The sequence below is a fragment of the Plutella xylostella genome, chromosome 23 (assembly GCF_932276165.1).
Source record: "Plutella xylostella chromosome 23, ilPluXylo3.1, whole genome shotgun sequence".
In the NCBI taxonomy this organism is placed as follows: domain Eukaryota; kingdom Metazoa; phylum Arthropoda; class Insecta; order Lepidoptera; family Plutellidae; genus Plutella; species Plutella xylostella.
This window is the reverse complement of record NC_064003.1, coordinates 396,399-418,036: the sequence shown is the minus strand read 5'-3', so window position 1 is coordinate 418,036 and position 21,638 is coordinate 396,399. Positions and strand designations below refer to the sequence as shown.

Sequence of the window (21,638 nt, the reverse complement as noted above, 5' to 3'; positions counted from 1 at the left end):
AGTATAAACAAGCACTGACCGTATATAATTAACTACGTACATAGCAGGTGTTTTTTAGGGTTCCGTAGCCAAAATGGCAAAAACGGAACCCTTATAGTTTCGTCATGTCCGTCTGTCCGTCTGTCCGTCTGTCCGTCTGTCACAGCCGATTTACTCGGAAACTATAAGTACTACAGTGATGAAATTTGATGGGAATATGTGTTGTATGAACCGCTACAAAAATATGACACTAAATAGTAAAAAAAAGAATTGGGGGTGGGGCCCCCCATACATGTAACTGAGGGATGAAATTTTTTTTTTCGATGTACATACCCGTGTGGGGTATCAATGGAAAGGTCTTTTAAAATGATATAAAGTTTTCTAAAAAACATTTTTCTTAAAGTGAACGGTTTTTGAGATATCAGCTCTCAAAGTCGTAAAAAGTATGTCCCCCCCCCTCTATTTTTATAACTACGGGGTATAAAATTCTAAAAAAAATAGAGGTGATGCATGCTAATTAACTCTTTCAACGATTTTTGGTTTGATCAAAGTATCTCTTATAGTTTTTGAGATAGGTTGATTTAAGCTACGGAACCCTTTGTGCGCGAGCCCGACTCGCACTTGGCCGGTTTTTTTTCATAAATTAGTGAGAGCTGTCGCTCTTTGTGTAACCGTAAGGGTGCTGTTATAAAACACTTAGGCAGCGTTCCCACTACGCCGGACCGGCAGATCTGCCGAAAACCGGACACCGGACAGAGTGTTCACATTACATCGGATCCCGGAAGAAATTCAGACAGTCCTCAGTTGAATTTGGACCTGCGCGCACAATGGACGACGAAATTGTTATGTTGTGGTGGTATCTTAATAGAAGGCAAAATAAAAGAAAACATTGGGTACACCCTATTTTACGGGAAAGATTTTCCATTCTTTTCATTTTACATCCAGGGGCGAGGGGAGCACGAGCGGGACGAGCGGGGGACAGATACCGGCACAAACTCGTTCACATTACTCCGGGCCCGGTCGTTCTACCGGCAATTCGTAGTGACAAAACGTTCGGTAGAAATGCCGGGCTCGGCAAAAATGCCGCACCCGGGATAATGTGAATAGCTTCATATAAATTGTACAGCCACTAGCTCTTCCGGCAGATTTACCGGCGCGGCAGATCTGCCGGTCCGGCGTAGTGGGAACGCTGCCTTACAGGAAAAATCATCAGTAAACGACAGCAGCTAAGTAAGTATATTAAACAAGATAAAATTAATAAACATCCCATAATAACAAAACATACAGTACTAATGACATGATTTAAAAATGCTTTGAATAAAGATATCGTTGTAATTCGTTGGAAACCTTATTGATATGCTTCTTACCACACTGATCACGTGCGGAGCATCGGGGTAGCAACTGATAAGCGGAATCAAATTTATTCCCAAAAGCATTCGAACTGCATATCCAACCCGACCTTACATCGAAATTCCGCAAATGTTGCCGTAGTACCTGGAAACCTGTAAAATATCTGTATTATGGGTATGCATCTGTACGTCTATGTGATCCCAGAAGTAGTAGGCAGAGTAACGGCGATATTATGGATTTAAACTGTTAAAAAATTATAGAAAATTCCAGAATTGAAACCCACGACTTGTATAGAAACATTTAAAGTTATAATTATCTCATAGCCATATTAATTATTATTAATTTATCATAAGACCACACGTATTCTATCTTATTGTTTTAGATCCTGATTTGTGAATAAGAAATTAATAATGATTTTACTTCCTTGTCTGCATAAAAACGAAGGTCGGTTCAGTTTAAATAATCATAATATGCATGAAAGTCTGAAACAATTAGGAATTCAGTCAACACAAACAAACCCTTCTTGGGTTTAGACAACTTTGAATCCGTAAATAACCAATCGGGCTTTGAAATTCGGGATAAATAATAAAGCTTTGACGAAGGTCTAGTTTTTGAAATCAAAGCGCCTGTCACCACGCTGATAGCAATCAGTGGTTGAGACTTGTTGCCACTTTTCGCAAATCAGGCGCTCTGTATTATTATTCCGTGATCAATTTCCGATGGCGCGTGGCTGCGAGAGGCCCCGGCAAGAGACAAGCAATCAGCGGAGATAAGAACTCAATTACCGGCAAAATTGTTGTTTGTACCGGGTTATTGTCAAAGTTATTCTTAACGTTCGTTTGTATTGTTTGGTGACGACAGAAAGCTAGATTGCTCGGACTTGGCGAGTGACTTACAAAACATGATAATACTTATGATATTTAGATTAAATTACTAAGTAGAGATAAATGGCAAGAAACCTACCTACCTAGAAGGTTACTCACTTTGTTCATATCACATCTCATAATATGACATGTGTACCAAATGCACAACACGTTATATAGTTAATATTCAAAATAGCCTGTCACGACGAGGAAAGAGGTTTATTTTAAACCTGCAGGTTCTCAGAGATTCCATTGCTCCGATTAGCATACAATACATTACAGTGCCGTAGAGAACTGATTCTGATTACATTATCGACGATTACGAGTCTGCACAGATGTAGTCTACTGTATAGTATACTCTGTACAGTACTGTACACTACAATACACAGTATTAGTTAATGTACAAATGATCTATTTGGAGTATGAGTAGAATTTATTAAAAAAAACAAATATTAACATTACTGTTTACTTTAAAAGCTGCATTATGAAATAAATTTAGTTCTTCTCAAACGGATAGTCTTTAGAACTGGCCCAGAATTTCACAGCGATGGTCCGGTAATGCTTGTCGTAACTCTTCAACTTCGCCTTCTCTTCAGGAGTGAGCGAGAAGTCGAATATGTCGATGTTGGCCTCCACACGCTTCTTGGTAATGGACTTCGGTATCGGAATCACGCCGAGTTCAACCTGAAATAAAATTAAATATTTGAAGTGTTTCAACTAACCAGCTATGCACTACAAAATGTACCTTGATAGGTTTTCCTTTTTATTTTTGTGATGGAACCCTAGTTTAGGCCTTGAAACTTACTTGTGATAAAGCTAAATAAATAAATTGGGGGTAACTATGTTTGTAATATGGGTATCTGACACCTGATATTATATCCACGGGATCCACTACATCAATTGGAAATCGATCATCGGTGAACGAAGACAGGTATTAAGCTCGCTGTCCCCTATCTCAAGTTCCGAGCAGCATCCTCGAGGGAGAGAATAAGCCAAACGATTGCCAATCTCCAATAACAGATGGTACACAAAGAAGAAGTTTCCTACTCACCAGATATCTCAGCACAATCTGCGGCACGGTCTTGTTGTATTTATCCGCTATCGTCTTCAGCTCGGGGTCTGCGACGCGCGGGGGGGGCGCGTCCGAAGCCGCCTTGTCCGGGAACAAGGAGCCGAACGGGGTGTACGCCATCATCACGATGCCCTTCGACTTGCAGAAGGAACGGAGCTCAGGTTGTTGAAGATTCAGGTTCAGCTGGAAGGGAGAGGGGGTTGAGAAGGATGATGAGCTATTGTTTCTTGGAGTTTTGTGGTGTAAAGAAGGTTTATGCTGTCAATTCTAAAAAGTTAATGATGTTGGTGGTTTCTTGGAAGGAAGATGTGATAAAAACGCTTAAAACACAAAACGTATTCATTCTTTTAGGAATTACGATACTATTCTCTATATCTACTGACATATACGGTAAAGCTTAAACACTGTTTATTTTTGAGCTTTATTTTAACATGAAAACTTCAGAGGTCCAACAATGAAGCTAGGCTTCAGGTTATCCAGTACAGCTTGTTGGTACTAAAAAAAAAACGACCCATCCCATCCCCACTGCTGGGGTAGGGTCTCATTCCAATGAAGGAAGGGTCTAGGCATAGTGATGGACCTTATTTTTCCCAGAACATACCTCAACTTGCACCACAGCCGGCTTGACGGGGCTAAATGCCATGAGCTTCTCCAGCTAGTGCTGGTTGAAGTTGCAGACAATATAACACCACTATATCATTGTGATGCGGCGTGAGACAAGGGATTTTGGATGTTTCTGCTCACGAAACAGAGAGGTTTCTCTTTGTACCTCTTGTTGGCAAATGGAATTTTGGACCATATTTCTCCCAAAACATACCTCAACTTGCAGCACAGCCGGTTTCACGGGGCTGGACGCCATGAGCCTCTCCAGCTGTTCCTGGTTGAAGTTGCAGACGCCGACGGAGCGCGCCAGCCCCAGCTCCCGCGCCTCCGCCATGCCCTTCCACGTGTCCACGTAGTCTGTGTCGTCGTAGGTTATGTTGGGCTAGAAGGTTTCAGGTATAGTTATATTAGTTTACGCTGATGGTAATGTTTATCTTACATGCTTGCCTTAGTCAGTGAAGTATTATCAAGAGACGATTCTACTATTTCCACAAGAATCCGAAATCGTCATAAAAATAATAGCCTGTTATCAGTAGTATACGCTGTAAGAGATCCATTTCCGGTTGATTTTGATTTCAGGTTCTCCTTGATTCAAGTAGGAAACTATGTACACTGTACAATATGTACGACCTACATTGTAGGTAAATATTACACTATTGGAAGTGATCAGCAAAAGTCGCTGACCAATAGACCACCAGTCGTAATTAAAATCATCCCACCTGCCTTTCCTTTCCATTACAAATATCTGGCGATTTCCTCACATCCAAAACTGTCACATCAATCTTCAAGTCAAAGTGCACCAAGTAGGTTATATTATGTACCTATACTCACATAATGTCCAATGGGCCAGTGTATCAGATAGAGGTCGACATACTCCAGGTCCAGCTTCTTCAGAGACTCCCGCAGCGCCGGCACCACCGCGTCGCGAGCGTGCTTGTCGTTCCACAGCTGTGGGATGTGATGGGAAATTACGGAAGGTGAATGAGATGAGCGGATGGCGTATTGCGTTGTATTCTGACTCTTGGGCTGAAGGTCCCGGGTTCGAATCCCGTTGGAAGTAATATTAATTGTTACAGATTGTGTTCACGGGTCTTCGACCCTTTTAATTATGGCAAAAAATCTCCAGTCTTAGAAGAGGGTTATGTCCTGTTTTGGTCTACTATGCTGTTTGTCAGTAGGTATATGAAAACGTCTTCAGTTACAGATATAATTGCATAAATAGTAGCTATAGATAATTATTATAAGAATGATAAGTGTGTATATAATCAAGGTCATTTCAAAATATACATAGTGTATTTTTACTAGTGTTTGACATGCATGAAATACAGTAAAAATATTTCATATCAACCTAGTAATGATCCATTTATTATGATAACATATGTGTATAATGAAAAATAAATAAAGGATTCTTAATCCTGTAAGTAAATATAAATGTTTTGGTGCATTTTTAACAACTTTTGCACTATTTTGACTAAGATAAATCTATTGAGTATCGGGTGCATTGAAATGTGTACGGGCTCGTTCACGAATAAAAGTCTTCTACACTACTGTGCCCACTCATTTATAATAATTATGTAGATATACATAATACATACCTATAAAATATAATTGCATGAAGGTGAGCAGAGCATAGCTTATGTAATTTATCTTATTATTGTTATGAGTTGTAAAACTCGTATATCTTGGCCATTTATAACACAAAACGTTATTTATTTTGAGATGAGACAAGATGGGTCATGGCAATATCGACCTCAATTAGTAATGCATTATGGATATATTCAGTTTGGCAATAAATATATTCAATATAGCTTCAGTTTTTATCAGTAATAATTTCTTAATTAGATACGGTAAAATAGAAACATGACTGTACATAACTCAATCTTAAATTTATCTTACTGCATGGAGCTACGTAGTTTTTTACTATACTCAATCAGAAACAATATTTTTAAGCATAATGATGCAAATTGATAGCGGTCTAGCTAGCGTCTACTTCTATGTATTTTTATGAGATTCATTTGGCACCATAACGATTCATAGAAACCAGTAGTGACTTTGCCATATCGTCTGATGCTACCTCTATCCTCTGCACCAATTTGCACCATGAATTTCACTATTTTATGAGTACGTAATCTCTATAAAATGCTCCGAAAGCGTCTATTCTATCTCCCTCTCTCTCACCTTAGTGGTAACAAACAGGTCTTCCCTCTTCACCACTCCTTGCCGGATCTTCTCTCTGATGGCGGCTCCCACCTGCCCCTCGGTGTCGTAGATGAAGGCTGTGTCGATGTGTCTGTAGCCGGCGTCGATGGCCCACTCCACGGCCGCCTTCACTTCTGTGCCGGTTGGCTTCACTAGGCCACCCTGATAGATAGATAGATAGATAGATAGATCTTTATTAGTCACCACAAATTAAAACATACAAAGAGAACTTATAAACTAGGAACAATGAACAATAGGCGGCCTTATCGCTAAGAGCGATCTCTTACAGGCAACCTTAAATGGAGGGATTGAAAATTTCGGTATTTTTTCTGTGATGTGGGAGGTCATCTTGAAAAATATAATCGATATTAATATTACATCAGCTGAAATTTACTATTATTGAAACAAAGAATTGATTTTAAGAACCTCAAACACTGTTGAGTAGAGATAGGTAGCAAAATCAAAGATTAAATAACGGTGGTGTTTATACATCATCACGTCCCCACTGGAGCATGGATCTTCTTCCAACGAAGAAATTGTGTTTCAGTTTATACGGGAAAAATAACGATGGAGAGAGCGGTGTAGGATCTGAAAGGCTAAGATACATTATTAAGTTTTGAATAGCTGCTGAAGAGTCATGACTCTATCTCTCCTTATCATTACATTTTCGTGTAAAGCTTCCAAAACCTTCCAGGAATATAATCTAATCTCTTAGATTTAACTTATTCTTCATACGTAAGTTGCGTATTTATTTCCGCTTACCAGACGCTCTGTGACGATGAATGCCCTCATGGGCTGAATGTCTCGGGTTCATGATGTTATAAAAGCTTTCTTGGAATACGTCCCTTGCCCAGCTTTTCTAGGTAGGTATAACCCCTAGCAGACAGGTCCATTCGAACTTTAATCGTATTAGCTATTATGCTTTTGCTATCCTACTAATATTCAAAACGCGAAAGTTTGCATGGATGTTTGCTACACTTCACGCAAAAACTACAGAAATTATTATTTTGATTCAATTTTGTATGCAGCGAGCTGACAACTGAAAGGATCAGATTACCGGATTACCGTCAGTCGCTGATAGGTGATACGTCATTCGCGAAGATTCCTGTTGTAATAAGCTTCCCTTTAATTATAATAGGTACCTTAGTTGAATAAGCCGGGCAGAGAACAGGGGGTCGGTGGGTGTCGGCATAATGTTAGCGGATGACACAGGAATAATGTGATAATTCTATTCACTTACTGCTTTCTGGAACCCGAGCCATGTCCCGAGGCCGAACTGTGGTATTTTCTTTCCATCGTTTAATTCTAGTACCGGCGCTTTTCCTGTTACTTCCTGGAAGAGACAAGTTTATTTTTATTTATTTAAATAAGTTGCAGTAACATTTAATTTTGTACTATTAATAAGGTGAAGTGCGGTAATTGCAACTAAAAATATTGAAGTGGTAACTTCATCATGTGATAATTCTTTATATATAAGGAAATAGTATTACTGCAAAATCATGCCAAAGTCAAAATTTTATGTAGATTTTATTCTACTATCATGACAAAGAAAAACTCAGAAGAATAAAGAGCTATTGCCAAAAGTTCCGGCAAAGGCAGAAATAGTTGCAATTACCCCTCCTGGCGGGTAATTGCAACTAATCGTTTTATCTCCATATTTTTCTATGTGTGGTGTATATTGTGTATTTGAAACACAAAGACTAAGAGAATATTCATAGGATTGTGACACTTATCTCCTTGTAACTACGACCAATTTCGCATGAAACTACTGTTTAGCCGTGGGTCTGGTAATTGCAACTAATTTCTCAAAAATGGATTGTTATATCTGAAATAAATAAATTATTATTATTATGTTGTTTTTCCATCTCGGGACCATGGGGTCCCGGACATTTGGAAGGCATGCATGGGGCCGAAGCCAACATGTAGAGGCCCTTTTGACAACATTAATCTATATGAAATGTGACACTAACCGACGATTTTCCCTGTGAAAACTATAGAAGTAAACCCAAGGAAAACCCTCGGTTAGTGCAGGACTATTGTAGGATATGGAGAAAACTAATACAGGGTTATGGAGTGGGGTGCTAAATGGACTGGGTAACTGGGACTATGGAAGGACTATGGCCCCTGCCTGACCTATATGTTTCACACACGGATAAAAAGGCAGGGGGTGACTCGCACACACATTAAATGGGCCCCCCAAAACAGTCGCTAGCACATTACAGTGACGTAGCAACAAGGGGGCAACATGGCATGAGGTGCTGAGGATGGAGAGGTATACCAAGGCTCTCAGAGCAATCGCGGATGCTGGTCAAGACCCCTACAAGCACTTACTGGATATACTTCCTTCCTTCGAGCATATCTGCTCTAGCGGTACACCACTCAAGCCAGCCAATGAAGGCAAGCAAGAGGTGGGAGATCCTGTTCCTCGTCAGTGTTCACTCTGGACAACCAATAAAGGCAAGCCAGAGATGAGAAACAGGGGTTCTCCCCGGCATCGGGTGGGTGGGGTCGCTAATGCCCAACAGCTCGCCACAAGCTGCCCTGCCGCATTATTATTATTATTATTATAAAAATAGTGATGGGAACTTTATCGTAATTTTATCGACAGTCATGTAGTGTCTGCCGTCGACAAGCCAAGAAGACCATGGTAGCAGAATAAAACTCGGGGATAAAAATTAATAGCTATATTTTTATTAATCAACATTAAATATTTTACTTATGTTTAATCAAACAGCCTTTTTACAATTTTTTTGGAAAGTTTTCGGAATTTACCGCAGGCAGGATGCCGGGTGGAATTTTGCAGGTTTTCTAAAAAAATGTATGCTTAACAGATATGTTTAAAATTTGGTATTCAGCTTTTTATTCTTATTTGTGTGTTATATTATTAGTGATTGTATCGATATATTCATGTTCACTGCCCCATCACTGGCTTTTTCCAATTTCATACAAAAATTGGCAGCTAATTATAACCACCCTAAAAACTGCAAAATAGTTGCATTTACCAGACTTTGCATTTTTTGTCTGGTTAATGTAATTACACAGAAAACTCGGAAAACAATCGTGTTAGAATAAAACAAATACATACAAAATGACTTACCGTTATTAGTTTTTACTTTTTTTTGGAAAAACCTTGCGAGGAACCACTAAAAACTATTTTATAAAATAAAAATGCACACCATGTCCATCCGACTCCAGCAGACTCAAAATGGCCGATGACAAAAAGCTTTATAACTCCCACAATTCTTGAGCTATCAGCGCCATCCACATTTTTGGGTGGAACTTTTATGATGTAAAATTGATTTTAGTCTGTCTTTTTACAATGAAGTAACTCTAGAGGGAGTTATTGAAGTTAGTTGCAATTACCGGATAGTTGCAATTACCGCACTTCACCTTAGTTGAATTTCCCTTTGGGGCTTCGCAAGCTAGAACTTAAAAAACTTAATGTAAATATAGGTAAGTTTCTTATTCGATTATAGTACAAACGAAAATTAAAAGTTCATTGACTAGATGCTAATCTAACATGTTATTCAAATAATAATAATAAATTATGAATTTATTATTAAAAAAAAGAAAAAAGCTTTTTTAAGTATCACAAACCATAAATATGCTAATTAATACGTATAGTTAGGTACCTAATGATTTATTTTCATCATGTAATAGAGAAATACCTTTACATTTTAAATAAAGCTTCAGGTAGGTTTTTTTCACACATATTTTGATTTAGTAGGTATTTGATAAAAGATTTATCCTCACATAACTTGTACTCAAAAAATAAACAACCCGTTTTAATTTAACCTTAGCTATAAAATTAATACTAACAACTATTGACCGATAATACTTACAGCGCACACGGCGGCGACAACAGTGGCTAGAACCAAGATGGCGGACAACACCGGTCGAGTCGCCATGCTGACCCGCACTGGACCACACTCGTGCGACCACTAGTATAAATGTACACAATTATGCACAGAGTACAGGTTCAATACAGTGTACTCAGAGGTCCGACCCGAGTCGGTGTTTGAAATGGCAAAAGATATTTAAGTGTATAGATAGGTACCGATTTGGTAACAGGCATCGGGCTATTGACGGCTCGACTGTGATCAAATCAAATCAAAATCAAATCAAAAAATATTTATTTAAACACCATAGAATTTAAAAAGTTAGAAGGTACAAACAAACAATTTTAGGAAATTAAATAAAAGGGTGAGAGATTATAAATTATCGAAATTCGGTGGCTTCCACACTATCGCTTAGGTCTGAATAAACCTTAAGATGACATGAAAAGCAAAATAATGCGAGCAGAAAGCCTATATAGCACGGGAGGCAAGACGTGACAAAAATATTCCTTTGCACTCGCTCTCGGAACCACGCGATGTGAGTGAGCGTAAAGCAATACTTTTGTCACTTTGAACCCTCTTAGCACTAATAACTTAAAGTAAATAAAGGTAAATAGGTATTTGAAGTTGGGTTATTTTTGTTTATTATAAGTAAGTAAGTACTTTAATCACACTTTATTCTGTGCATGATGTTCTCAATCTATATGAAACAAGTTACTCTTGAGTTTTTGTTAGTATCAAAGTGATTAGTTTTTTCTACAAAATCAAAATAAAAAATAAAATTTTGTTTGTATATCTGATATTATTTATGATGGTTATTACAATATTATTCAAATTAGTTTGACCAGTTTCTGAAACGACCTCACATCTTTTCATCTCGTATACCCTACTATAAAATATATATATTAATACTGAACAGCATACATTTAACATGTGCCTTATGTCGATATGCGATAGGCCCTTCGATAGTTTATATAGCTCATTACTCATTTACTGCGATACTATTAAATACCTACATTTGATTGATTTTTTTTGTCGACACTATCGATAGTATTGTCCTCCTATAATAAAAAATATCGATAGTTTGTACATCAGAATCTATAGAAATGTTGTTGGTCACGGGAGTTTTACAATGAGAGGTATTTTTTTACCTAAATAATTCAGTGCTACTACATTTTGCCGAATATCATACTAAATTGAACTTAACATACATAGGTAGGTAGTTGGGTTAGGTTAATAATATGATTGAACATAACTATATTTATTCACACTGTGCAAATGACTAAGTAATGAGGTTTGTACGAAATTGCCGATTTATAAAAGTACTAATAGATAGTTTGAATTGCCATAGAACCTTCATGGTGTTAGATTTCCGTGTGAATACTTTTTTAATGTAATGCTCACATAGAACAACGTGGACTCGTAATGCTCATAATGAGTTAGAATAAAAATTCTGAGTGTGTGGGACTTTCAGAGTGACATATTATAAATTTAATATCAATGTATATGTGTGTCTTATTTTTATAAATACATTTTCTCCATAGGACAACGAGGACCCGATCGAGTCATTATGCAGTCAGCTACTAAACAATTCATAAAGGAATTTTGAAACCATAGGTTTATCACCAGTGATTCCTAAAATACTGAAAAAATTACAGGATATTATCCTATCCTAATCCTAACTAATATAATATTATAAATGCGAAAGTAACTGTGTCTGTCTGTCTGTCTGTCTGTTACTCTTTCACGCCAAAACTACTGAACGGATTTGAATGAAATTTGGTATACATACGGTCTAGACACTGGGAAAGAATATAGGCTACTTTTTATCCCGGAATTCCCACGGGAAAACTTTTTAAGGCGAAGCGAAGCGCGCGGGAACAGCTAGTTCTAAATAAACAATCATTAGAAAAAAAACTCACTGTTATTTATAACTTTCACAGAAAAGTATTTTCGTTAACAAATAAATTATAAAGGGGTAACAAAAGAAAATCTTCGAAGATGAAAATATTAAAATATTTCCAATTGCGGAATTTAACAAAAGAAAGTGAAAAGTTTGGGAGTTATGTAATTGTAACAATTGACGAAGCGCGACAATTTACGAGTCGGTCGGTCGAGTTTATTCCTGAAATTGTTCAAGAAATAAAAAAAAAAGAATTTTCCGCGATAGACGGTGTGAAATACGTGTTTTGGAATGCAAATTTTCATACATTCAATACATTTCGAAGTAACAGAAAGTTTGTTATTGAGTTAGTAATCCAGCATGGTTCACTAAGTCTAAAACCCTTCCTTCATTGGAAGGAGACCCTTGCCCCAGCAGTGGGGACGTAATGGGTTGTAATGAATTAAGTAATAAAGTACTTATTGCTGTATGCTTGCTGGTTACGTTTTTGGACACATAAGACAATTCATATCCTGAAATTCCATCTTCTTCATTCTTCATTCTTTTGAAGCTCGAGGGCCACTTATTAAAAAAATCCCAGTTAACTCATTATTTGAATATGAAAACTAATTACAGTTTAAAATATCGTAAATAGTTGGGAGTCTAGACTTAGTTATTAATTATGCGTACCGAATACCTAGGCACTAACAGTGTTATTAAATATATTTCAATTTATCCTGTCTAAAGGTTACAATGGTAACTTAACAGTGTTTATGACACTAGAATCAACCAACTGAACCAACGGATATTAAACCATTTTAGAAATTTAGTCTCAGCCTTTCGAAATATTTTTTAAGTTCTTAAACTGAACAAACAGTATAGGAATTTCCTAAAATTTACACAGTGCCTCAATGTTTTAACGTCAAAATTTTGACTTTTTTTACGCTACAACTTATCGGCCTTTTGTCTTAGGTGGTTGGTCCAGCAGGCTTCCAACGCTAAAATTTTTGCTCGTTTTTACTTAAGGCAGTCTCAACAAACTTACCACGATAGGTCCACACTATTACTCCCTGTAAAGCATGCAAATAATGTTACATATTAAAAATTCTTTGAAGAAAATTCTGATAACATTGTTATTAGTTAAGTATCCTACACACTTGTTAAGTATGTGAGACTGGACATAATTACTACTTAAGCATACTAAATACTACTTAAGCTTCAAGCGCCTGGCCTGTAGGTATTATTCAGTTACTTTTTACGATACGATACTTTGCTGTTCATTAATTTGATACCGTATTAGGTAAGTATATTATGTACTTACAAATATTTTAAATAGTTCCAATTGAAAAGGTTTTAAAAATTTATTAGTAAAACGACTAGCGATGGACCTAGGAGTTCACTTCAGATTCATGCAAACTATACCTCAGAGATCTGCTGCACTAACAACTAGGTACTCTATCTCGTTGCATTAACGCACTAATCGCTTCACAAACTTCGCATTTAGTGTTTCTTCAAGAAAGAGTGGTCTCGCTAGGGTCAGCTAGACATGAGTAACGTACTCTGGACCTCATTGTAAAACAAATAGGTAATTAATCTTGGACCATTTCCCAACCAAGCTATGGTCCATTGCAGGTAATTTTTAATTAAATATAGCAACATTTTTTTCGTGCTAAAAGAGAATTACTTACTCAGTTTTTACTATCACAAAGCTTTTTAAAATTAACCGTTTTAAATGTAAATTAAAAATGGATCAAAAATTAAACAGCACGCTCAGTTAAGCTCAGTGAATTAAGTTCATAATATATTTTGCTTTGCTGAGCTCCATATAGTTTATTTACCCACTATGAGCCAACAGTATGCACTTAACTTTATCCATATAATATATATTGTATGTGTGTTCTTTGTATCACGGTTGGTATTTTTTTACCTGCACAAAACTGGGAAGTTACAAGTTTGACATGACATGTAGGTATGTAATAGTAAATAAAACTAAATAAAAATGAAAAAAATAGCGTATTATACCAGGTAGTTTTTTATACCAGGGTCCAGAACGAAGAGTCCTGTGTACCTACTGCGAGAAATAAAATAACAAAAGTTATTCAAAACACGTGTGGGGATACCTGCTGCACACGTGTTTGCGTTAGATTGGAAACAGCGATTGAAATACAGAAGTCTAAAAACACAGCGTGCTTTTTCCCCTTCGTTTGTGACACAATATTTTTGATAGGTTTTTCTAATACTTTTTCATTTCGGTTTCGGAAAGAGCGGCCGACAACTTTTATCTAACATCAATATTGCCTATTTGTGATTTCATTTCTGTTTTCTATTCTGTCAATGGAAATTGAAAGAAAATAAAAGGAATCAAAATGAAAGAAACAGTGAGTACCTATATTGATGAGTGGAGAATATTAGTCGTCTACTGGTAAGATAGAGCAACGTGGACGTGTGTGATACCAATTATACAAAAGCAAAAATGTATAATATAATGAATAACACATCTTGTTGTTAACCTTTTCAATCAAATCTCCGAAACGCAGTATAAAACTTATATTAAGAGGAAATAGTAGGTCGTTCTTATTACTTTTCACTGAAGCAGCAAGTTCTCGTATTAAGGTAATTCACTTCATCTAAGCTGGAAATCCGAATTTAACTAGAAATGTAGTCCTTTCAGTCGAGAAAGTTAAATGAGGGCAAGTATTAAAAGTCAACATTCAAATTCCTCTACTTAGTTTACAGTTTCAGCCATGAAAGCGGAGGTTGTATGTTTTGCTTTATATTATGTTTTGCCATTTAAAGTTTTAAAGAAATAAAAATAAAGTTAAGTAAATGTTTTTACTACTAACAGGAAATCTTGCATACAGGTTATAGGTACAGGTTCTTTGAGCTAGGTATAGTATTGGTTTAAGCTTCACTTGTGGGGGCCTCTTTGACACTCTCTTTCTGTAGGCTTCTTCTTATCATGTTGTCGGTAATAATAATAATACATTTATTTTCAGATAATAATAAACATAAGGGCAAGACTAGGGTTTGTCACCGTGGCGAAAGGGTTGCACAGTCAGTGGCCGATTGCCCGAGGAGCACCAAACTAGGGAATGCAAATCTCGCGAGATTGGGGCTCCAGCGAGATCTCGCGAGATCATTATACGTTTGGCAAACGTATAATGACGTGCTTATAAAGAAAAGGTGATGGTGACTGGTAGTGATTTGATGCGGACAGCTATAGATTGCATCTAGTAGCGTGTTTTGGGAGAGGCCACGTCCAACAATGGACAGCAATAGGCTGATGATGATATTGATGAAAGAAAAGGTGACACGTCACTCTGGGAGGCTTCTTTCGTATACCTCTTCCTTTCTGCAGTGTTCTAACAGTTCGAAGCGTAGTTTGTAATGTGCAGCTTCCTACTCGTAAAGCAATGTGTAAAATTTGATTTGTGCACATTCACAAGTTGCATCACGCGTGATTGCCACATTACTCCCGATGGTTTCTCTAGCTTGACAAATAATGGCGACTACATACACTCCGGTGTACCGGAGAGGTCTGCCTGTGTCGGTAAAGGTATGCCTGAACGTGTATGGGGATATACTTGTCCAGTTTATTGGACCTGCGCAGACCACCGGAGAAAATCAAAGATAAATTCTGCACCAGAATGTGTTGTATAGGACCTACTTTACGAACGAAATAAAGATGTCATGCAATCAATCGTTTAAAGGTACCGTACCGTACGTATCGAAATTACCATAAAACTCACTTCACCGGCATTGCCGACGCTGCTTCTCCATACATTTATGATAATCCGTTTCCGATAATACGTACCATACCCTAAGGTGGACTCTTACCTTAACGCAACATCATCGAGTTTTAGTCTCCGAAATTTACTCTCTTATTCATAGAAAAGTTAGAGAACGTTTTAACTATTGAACTGTTTTGTCCCTCACGGTCTAAGAACAATTTGTTCCTTGACAGAGAGGGACAAACCAGTTCAATTGCTTTAACATCCTATAACTTTTCGATGAATAAGGAGTTTCTTTTTTCATAATGTAGAGTGACTCTTATGAACGCAGCTTTGACTGTGAATCTCGTAAAAGCAATTTCTGCTCCACAATTTGTGTTCTGTAACTTGTGTTACAAATTAATGCGAGCAACAAGTTACTAGTTCACGGAGTTCAGACGCAGTGTTAGTTGTTTTGTTATGTTAGATAAAATTATCGCTACTACACGCCACCATGCAGTACCTTACTTAGAAACACCCTCTATATAAAGCTCAGTGCTGGCAATACCTAGATGCCTACTGAGACCTAGGCAGACTACCTGAAAAATCTGGTTTTAGATGACATTTTTTTTCTAATGAAGGTTTAAACTTAAGTACAGTACTAACTAAATGCTTCAGTTTATACATTTACAAATCAAGCCTTCACTATGGAAACTTACCATTTACTAGAGTTCCGACCCGAGCCTGGTTTAAAAAAGGTAAATAACAAAATTTAAACCGGTAAAGGGAAAAACGTATTTTTATCTCCAGTTACGCTCCGAGGAATGTTGTACAGGGTGCTCCAGTGCTAAGTGAATAATAACCTAACGAACGTTAAAAACCCAGATTCAACACTCAAATTTTTAACGGCTAAGCTGATTTTGATATAATATGGCTAACATTGGTAACATTACATACCTGCGATAGAACGAAAACAAATAGAAAATCGTTTTAGCCAATCGGGAGCTACGTACGGTAGTACAGACAGATACCCTACATACACACATAATATAAGTACATATACACGTTATAACACCCCACTTTTTTGTAAGCGTGATAAAAATGTAAGCTTATTTTTTATTTATAACTAGCTGTTCCCGCGCGCTTCGCTTCGCCTTAAAAAGTTTTCCCGTGGGAATTCCGGGATAAAAAGTAGCCTATGTTCTTTCCCAGGGTCTAGACCATATGTATACCAAATTTCATTCAAATCCGTTCAGTAGTTTTGGCGTGAAAGAGTAACAGACAGACAGACAGACAGACAGACAGACAGACAGACACAGTTACTTTCGCATTTATAATATTAGTAAGGATTAGTAAGGATTTAGTACTCTTCTGGTAGTTCTATATAAATTTATTTTTATGACACAAACTGACAAAGATTGCAAAAACCTTCGCAGCGATCATTCACATCAGATTTGAACGTATAAATAGAAGTGGTGGGGTGAGTTGCTTATACGCATGTAGAGACAGAGACCCATAACTACACTTTATGCTATGCTGGCTATCTGGACATAGCTATCTAAAGTTAATTTTCCGGTTATTTCTATCGTTTTAAATCCTACAGAGTATAGTTGCCACAGTCAGCGAATGCCGTTAATCTGACTGGAGAGTTATTGAGCCACTGGAAAAACCCTAGTCCTTCTATATTACCAACAGGTTTTAGGAAGAAGAACTATGAACGTGATCCCTAAACAGTATTACCTACCACAAAAAAAGTAAACACCTATTTTCAAGCTTCTTTGACGCAGCATTTTATCGAAGCATAAGTTAGGTTAGCGCTAAACATCTACGCTCGAATTCATAGAGATTTTTGTCACTCTTACTTTACGTGATAAATATACGAATTTCGACTTTTTGACTCACACAAATAGTCGAAATTCGCGCGTTATACTCGTAAAGTCATTTGTAAACCTTCTCTAAACTTGAACTTGTCTATGAATTTGGGGGATATTTTATGTATGTCTGGTTTGAGTGGTAAGTAGACCACTATGCTACCTTATACCTGCTACGGCATCGCGTGCTCCGTTTACTCTTGATGATATCTTCTAAGCGGGTGTTCGATCAGCATTTTCAACTCTTTCACGTCTTTCGGTTCAGCCATTCAGTAAAATGACGTCACATTATCGACTTATCGTAATCGATTAAGTGCTTTTTAACGCTGCCATACGGAATACAAAGCGGTATCTTTAGAACATGATATTCAATGAGAAAATTCTAGAGTCATTGATAATTGTTAATACTGTGGAAAAAATATTATAGATACGAGTAGATTGCTCTTTTTGTCCTCTTAGATTCTTCGCGTGAGTCATTGTTGATACTCGTAGTAATTACAATGTGTATGAATGAATGGAATATACCAATAATGTTATTGTTGCTACCAATTATGAACTTACCAATTATGTTTTTGTTTTGATTGAAATCTGTAAAATTTAGTTCCATAGGGTGTACTTAATATAAATTTATGCACATAATATTTTTATTACCATTCAATTTTCAGTGCCGTTATGTTGCATCAAATCAACTGACGGCCAAATGGATTCGTGCTCAAATGTGTTCAAAAACCTCGAGTGACTGCATCGTAATGGTCCCTTCACCTGCGTCATCACTTGTTTGTAATTAATGGAAAATACGCATGAGTACCTGTATGTGCGTCTGCGCAGGATGTCGGTTGCCGGTGTCGGCGGAATAAATCTGATGCAAGACAATACGCATACAGGATGTTAGGAAAAGGGCTTATCTCAATTGCGCGTAAAAATATAGTTTTCCATACACACTTTGTTGGTCATGCAATTACAGTGTTTGTTAAAGGGAGAAGTTCTTTTTCTTATTTCCAAAAGTCATTTCAATCAAATTACATATTTAACAATTAAGTAAGTACTCACATATTTTCTGAATTTCGACTATGCAGAGTTAAAGTATGTATGATATCGTCAACTGTCTCCGTTGTTCTAAAGATTTATTTTTCATTCCTGGATCATAGTTAGTAATTTTTTGTAATATGTAGTACCTACGTCGATAGTAACATAATAAATTTAATAAATAATGTATTTACTTATCACCGTTATAGGATTGTTTTTTTAATGTTGTTGTTTAGAAATAAGGTATCCAGCTCATGAGTGTCAGCGTGTATGAGTCTTGTAGCGGTAACTTTATGCAAATAAATAACAAAATGGAGCTAAACTAATTAAAGTTAATTGTAATGGTCATATTAAGAAAAAACAACGGTTATTTATAATTTGAATGACGCAAATAGTTCTTTACTTATTTACATACTTCCTAATTTTTTTATGATGTTTTATTTGTGTCTTAGTTTTATTACTTACATCGGAACAAGGTTTGTTTTCGTAGGTTCATAAACAAGGGTAATACCTACATAAAATTATATTTCCCTTACCCAAGAAAATCCTTTACACATTTATAAGTCTCTTTATGGCTTTCTTGATAGTTACTGAGCACTAATCAGATGAATTTTCATGAAATAGCAAAATGTTAATTTAATACTATTTATTTACTATAAGAAGAATGTTGGGTAAATGTCCATACTGGTTGGGCAGTTCAAACATTTCTCTGTACCTAACGTAGTAAAAATGTTTTCCCGTGAGAATTCCAGGATATAAAGTAGCTTATGTGTTACTACATGGTGTCAGCTAACCAAATTTCATTTAAATCGTTTTAACGTGAAGAAGTAACAAATATATACACACACATACTTACAAACTTTCGCCTTTATAATATTAGGAAGTAGGATTGAAATATGGCCAAAGAGTTTAAAAAAAGAAAGAGGTGATTGAACTTACTCTAATACAAAATTATTTTAATGAAGTTTATAAATAAAAAGACCAGTTTTGTGGGGCCCAGTGTAAAGGGCGGGTAATGACGGCACATTTCTCGCTAATGCTGAATTAATGACGAGCGGTTTTTCCCAGCAGATTTCACGCCGACATCTTTCGAATTTTGTTTTTTCTTCTTTGGATCACGGTTAATGGAACGAAATGTGTCTAGAATACTCTAGAACCTATGGACGTTTTCTTAGATTTTGGAAATAAACCCCTATAAGAATAAAACTATATGTATATTATAATGATATCACCAAAATTAATGTTTTTAGTCAACAATACAACAATATTTAAATCACTAATTAGGTAGATCGTTAAATAAACCAAACGAAAATAATTTTGAATGGCTACTTTAAAAAGTTTGATTACTTGTTAAATGGCAGTACAAATTACAACCGGATAAGTTATTAGGGTAAAACTCGAAGTGGAGCATAAGCCTACTCAGGAAAGAAGTAATTAAAAAGAAATAAAAGGCTTGGAGGGTTTCTCCAGTGACAATACCGGAGATAAACGACTAAATTACACCTACAATAGAAGATACAGCGAACAGAGCTTAGAAAATTGGCCATTGTTTAGGGAAAAACATCCTGTATTTTGTAGGGATTGTAAATTAGCTAGTTACTTAAGATGTAACGATTGCATAAAAATATCCATGTATCTTACCTCCCTTTCGCATTATAACGTATCATCCAATGCATTGGCAGGAGTGCAGCAATGCACTCCTGCCTACCCCACAAGGTAACACCTACAGTAGTACGAGGCGTGAGTGTATATCAAGTTTACCGCCTACGAGATGACACATCAAGATTCGCTGATTAAGTGTATTTTGATAAATTACATACCTAATTAATGGCGGGTTAACGTACGTTGTAGCTAGCTGGTGATTGATTCAAATGTTCCCGGTCTTAATTGCTGCTTCTAAGTTATTACGTAACCACACTTGCAGCATCCGACAAATTAAATAATTATGGTTCAATCAATAATGGGTGTTATTAAACTGCAGGAAATGTATCGCTAACACACAATCCGTAATTGCAGCCGTCTGCAGTCTGCTGGTTTCACTATTGTGTGTATGTACCGGGCGCCCTTCGTGTCAATATAACTTCATCATCATCATCAGCCAATAATCATCCACTGCTGGACATAGGCCCCTCCTAAGGAGCGCCACAACACTTGGTCCTCGGCCTTCCTCATCCAACCACTACCGGCTACCCACCTAAGGTCGTCGGTCCAGCGGGCAGGAGGGCGTCCCACGCTGTGTTTGCCTGTTCGTGGTCTCCACTCGAGAACTCGTCTACCCCAACGGTTATCGGTTCTTCGACAGATATGACCAGTCCGCTGCCACCTCAGCTTGCATATTTTGACAGCTACATCGGTAACCTTAGTCCTCTGACGGATAACCCCTTACACACAATATAACTTATACATTTAAAATAAACAGTTCATATTTGTGGGAATACGGGATAATATCCAGGATTGACGTAAAAAATTACAATGACTTTCAGTTAAAAAGATATTTACAGAAACCTGAAGGGTCAATCTAGCTTATAGAAAACAAAATTTCAGGGCGCTGTTGCACTAACCGTGACTATGTCTTGTTGCATTAAACTGAATTTTCATTGCTCATTTATACATCACAGATTTTCAATACGATGCTTACATTAGAATTCTGTCGTAAAATTTGATATCACATCTTCGGTAATATTTTAATAGTGTTAGTTGTAGGTACGAAAACAACATTGAAATTGAGTTATTTTCATTTATGTTCTGTTATGAGAGTTCCCTGTTCGGGTAAGTTGCCATGGACAATGTTGCCATCAGATCTAATCGATGAAGTAAAAGCACTCACAATTTTACTAATGTTACTACTTCCGGGGTAGGCAGATAATGCTACAATAATAGAGTGTCAAATATTATCATATTCATAGTACCTTTATGATAGTGTAGTGTTTCGATTTTTTTTCCTAAGACTTATAATGAACTTCAGAGCTTCCATGGGATACTATATCTTACACGGACTTAAACTTTACCGAAAAACTTAAAAAACATTATCGCTACACAAGGATAATGGTCCTATAATCTATTCCAATATTTGTGTAACTCTCAAAATTGTATCTTAATTCGTAAGTACCTGCCTAAGTAGTTGTGAGTTAATGTTTGTTTAATTAAATGTAATGAAACTTGTATTGTTTATGATTGTGACCTTCATTGTGCGGTTGTTGTTGTCTATTTTCTGAATGTACTCGCATGTAGACGCGGTATTCCCGGG

The 21,638-nt window shown here is 36.8% G+C and overlaps 1 protein-coding gene across 1 annotated transcript; it reads right to left on the bottom strand.

The window, feature by feature from the left end:
• Positions 1-2,644: 2,644 nt before the first annotated feature.
• LOC105392929 (aldo-keto reductase AKR2E4) lies at positions 2,645-10,060 on the bottom strand. The gene is made up of 7 exons (XM_048629499.1): positions 9,909-10,060; positions 7,307-7,399; positions 6,046-6,228; positions 4,699-4,815; positions 4,082-4,249; positions 3,244-3,447; positions 2,645-2,876 (listed from the first exon to the last, which is right to left on the bottom strand). The coding sequence occupies exons 1-7, from the start codon at positions 9,972-9,974 to the stop codon at positions 2,688-2,690; spliced, it is 1,020 nt and encodes a 339-aa protein (XP_048485456.1). The 5' UTR covers positions 9,975-10,060; the 3' UTR covers positions 2,645-2,687.
• Positions 10,061-21,638: the final 11,578 nt, after the last annotated feature.

Bases quoted from the DNA above. Each gene is read 5' to 3' on its own strand.
- LOC105392929 (XM_048629499.1), bottom strand. From the start codon at position 9,974: ATGGCGACTCGACCGGTGTTGTCCGCCATCTTGGTTCTAGCCACTGTT. The intron at 4,250-4,698 runs GTGAGTATAGGT...GAAACCTTCTAG, and splicing joins ACTGGCCCATTGGACATTAT to CCCAACATAACCTACGACGA. The intron at 3,448-4,081 runs GTATGTTTTGGG...TCTCCCTTCCAG, and splicing joins CGGCTGTGCTGCAAGTTGAG to CTGAACCTGAATCTTCAACA.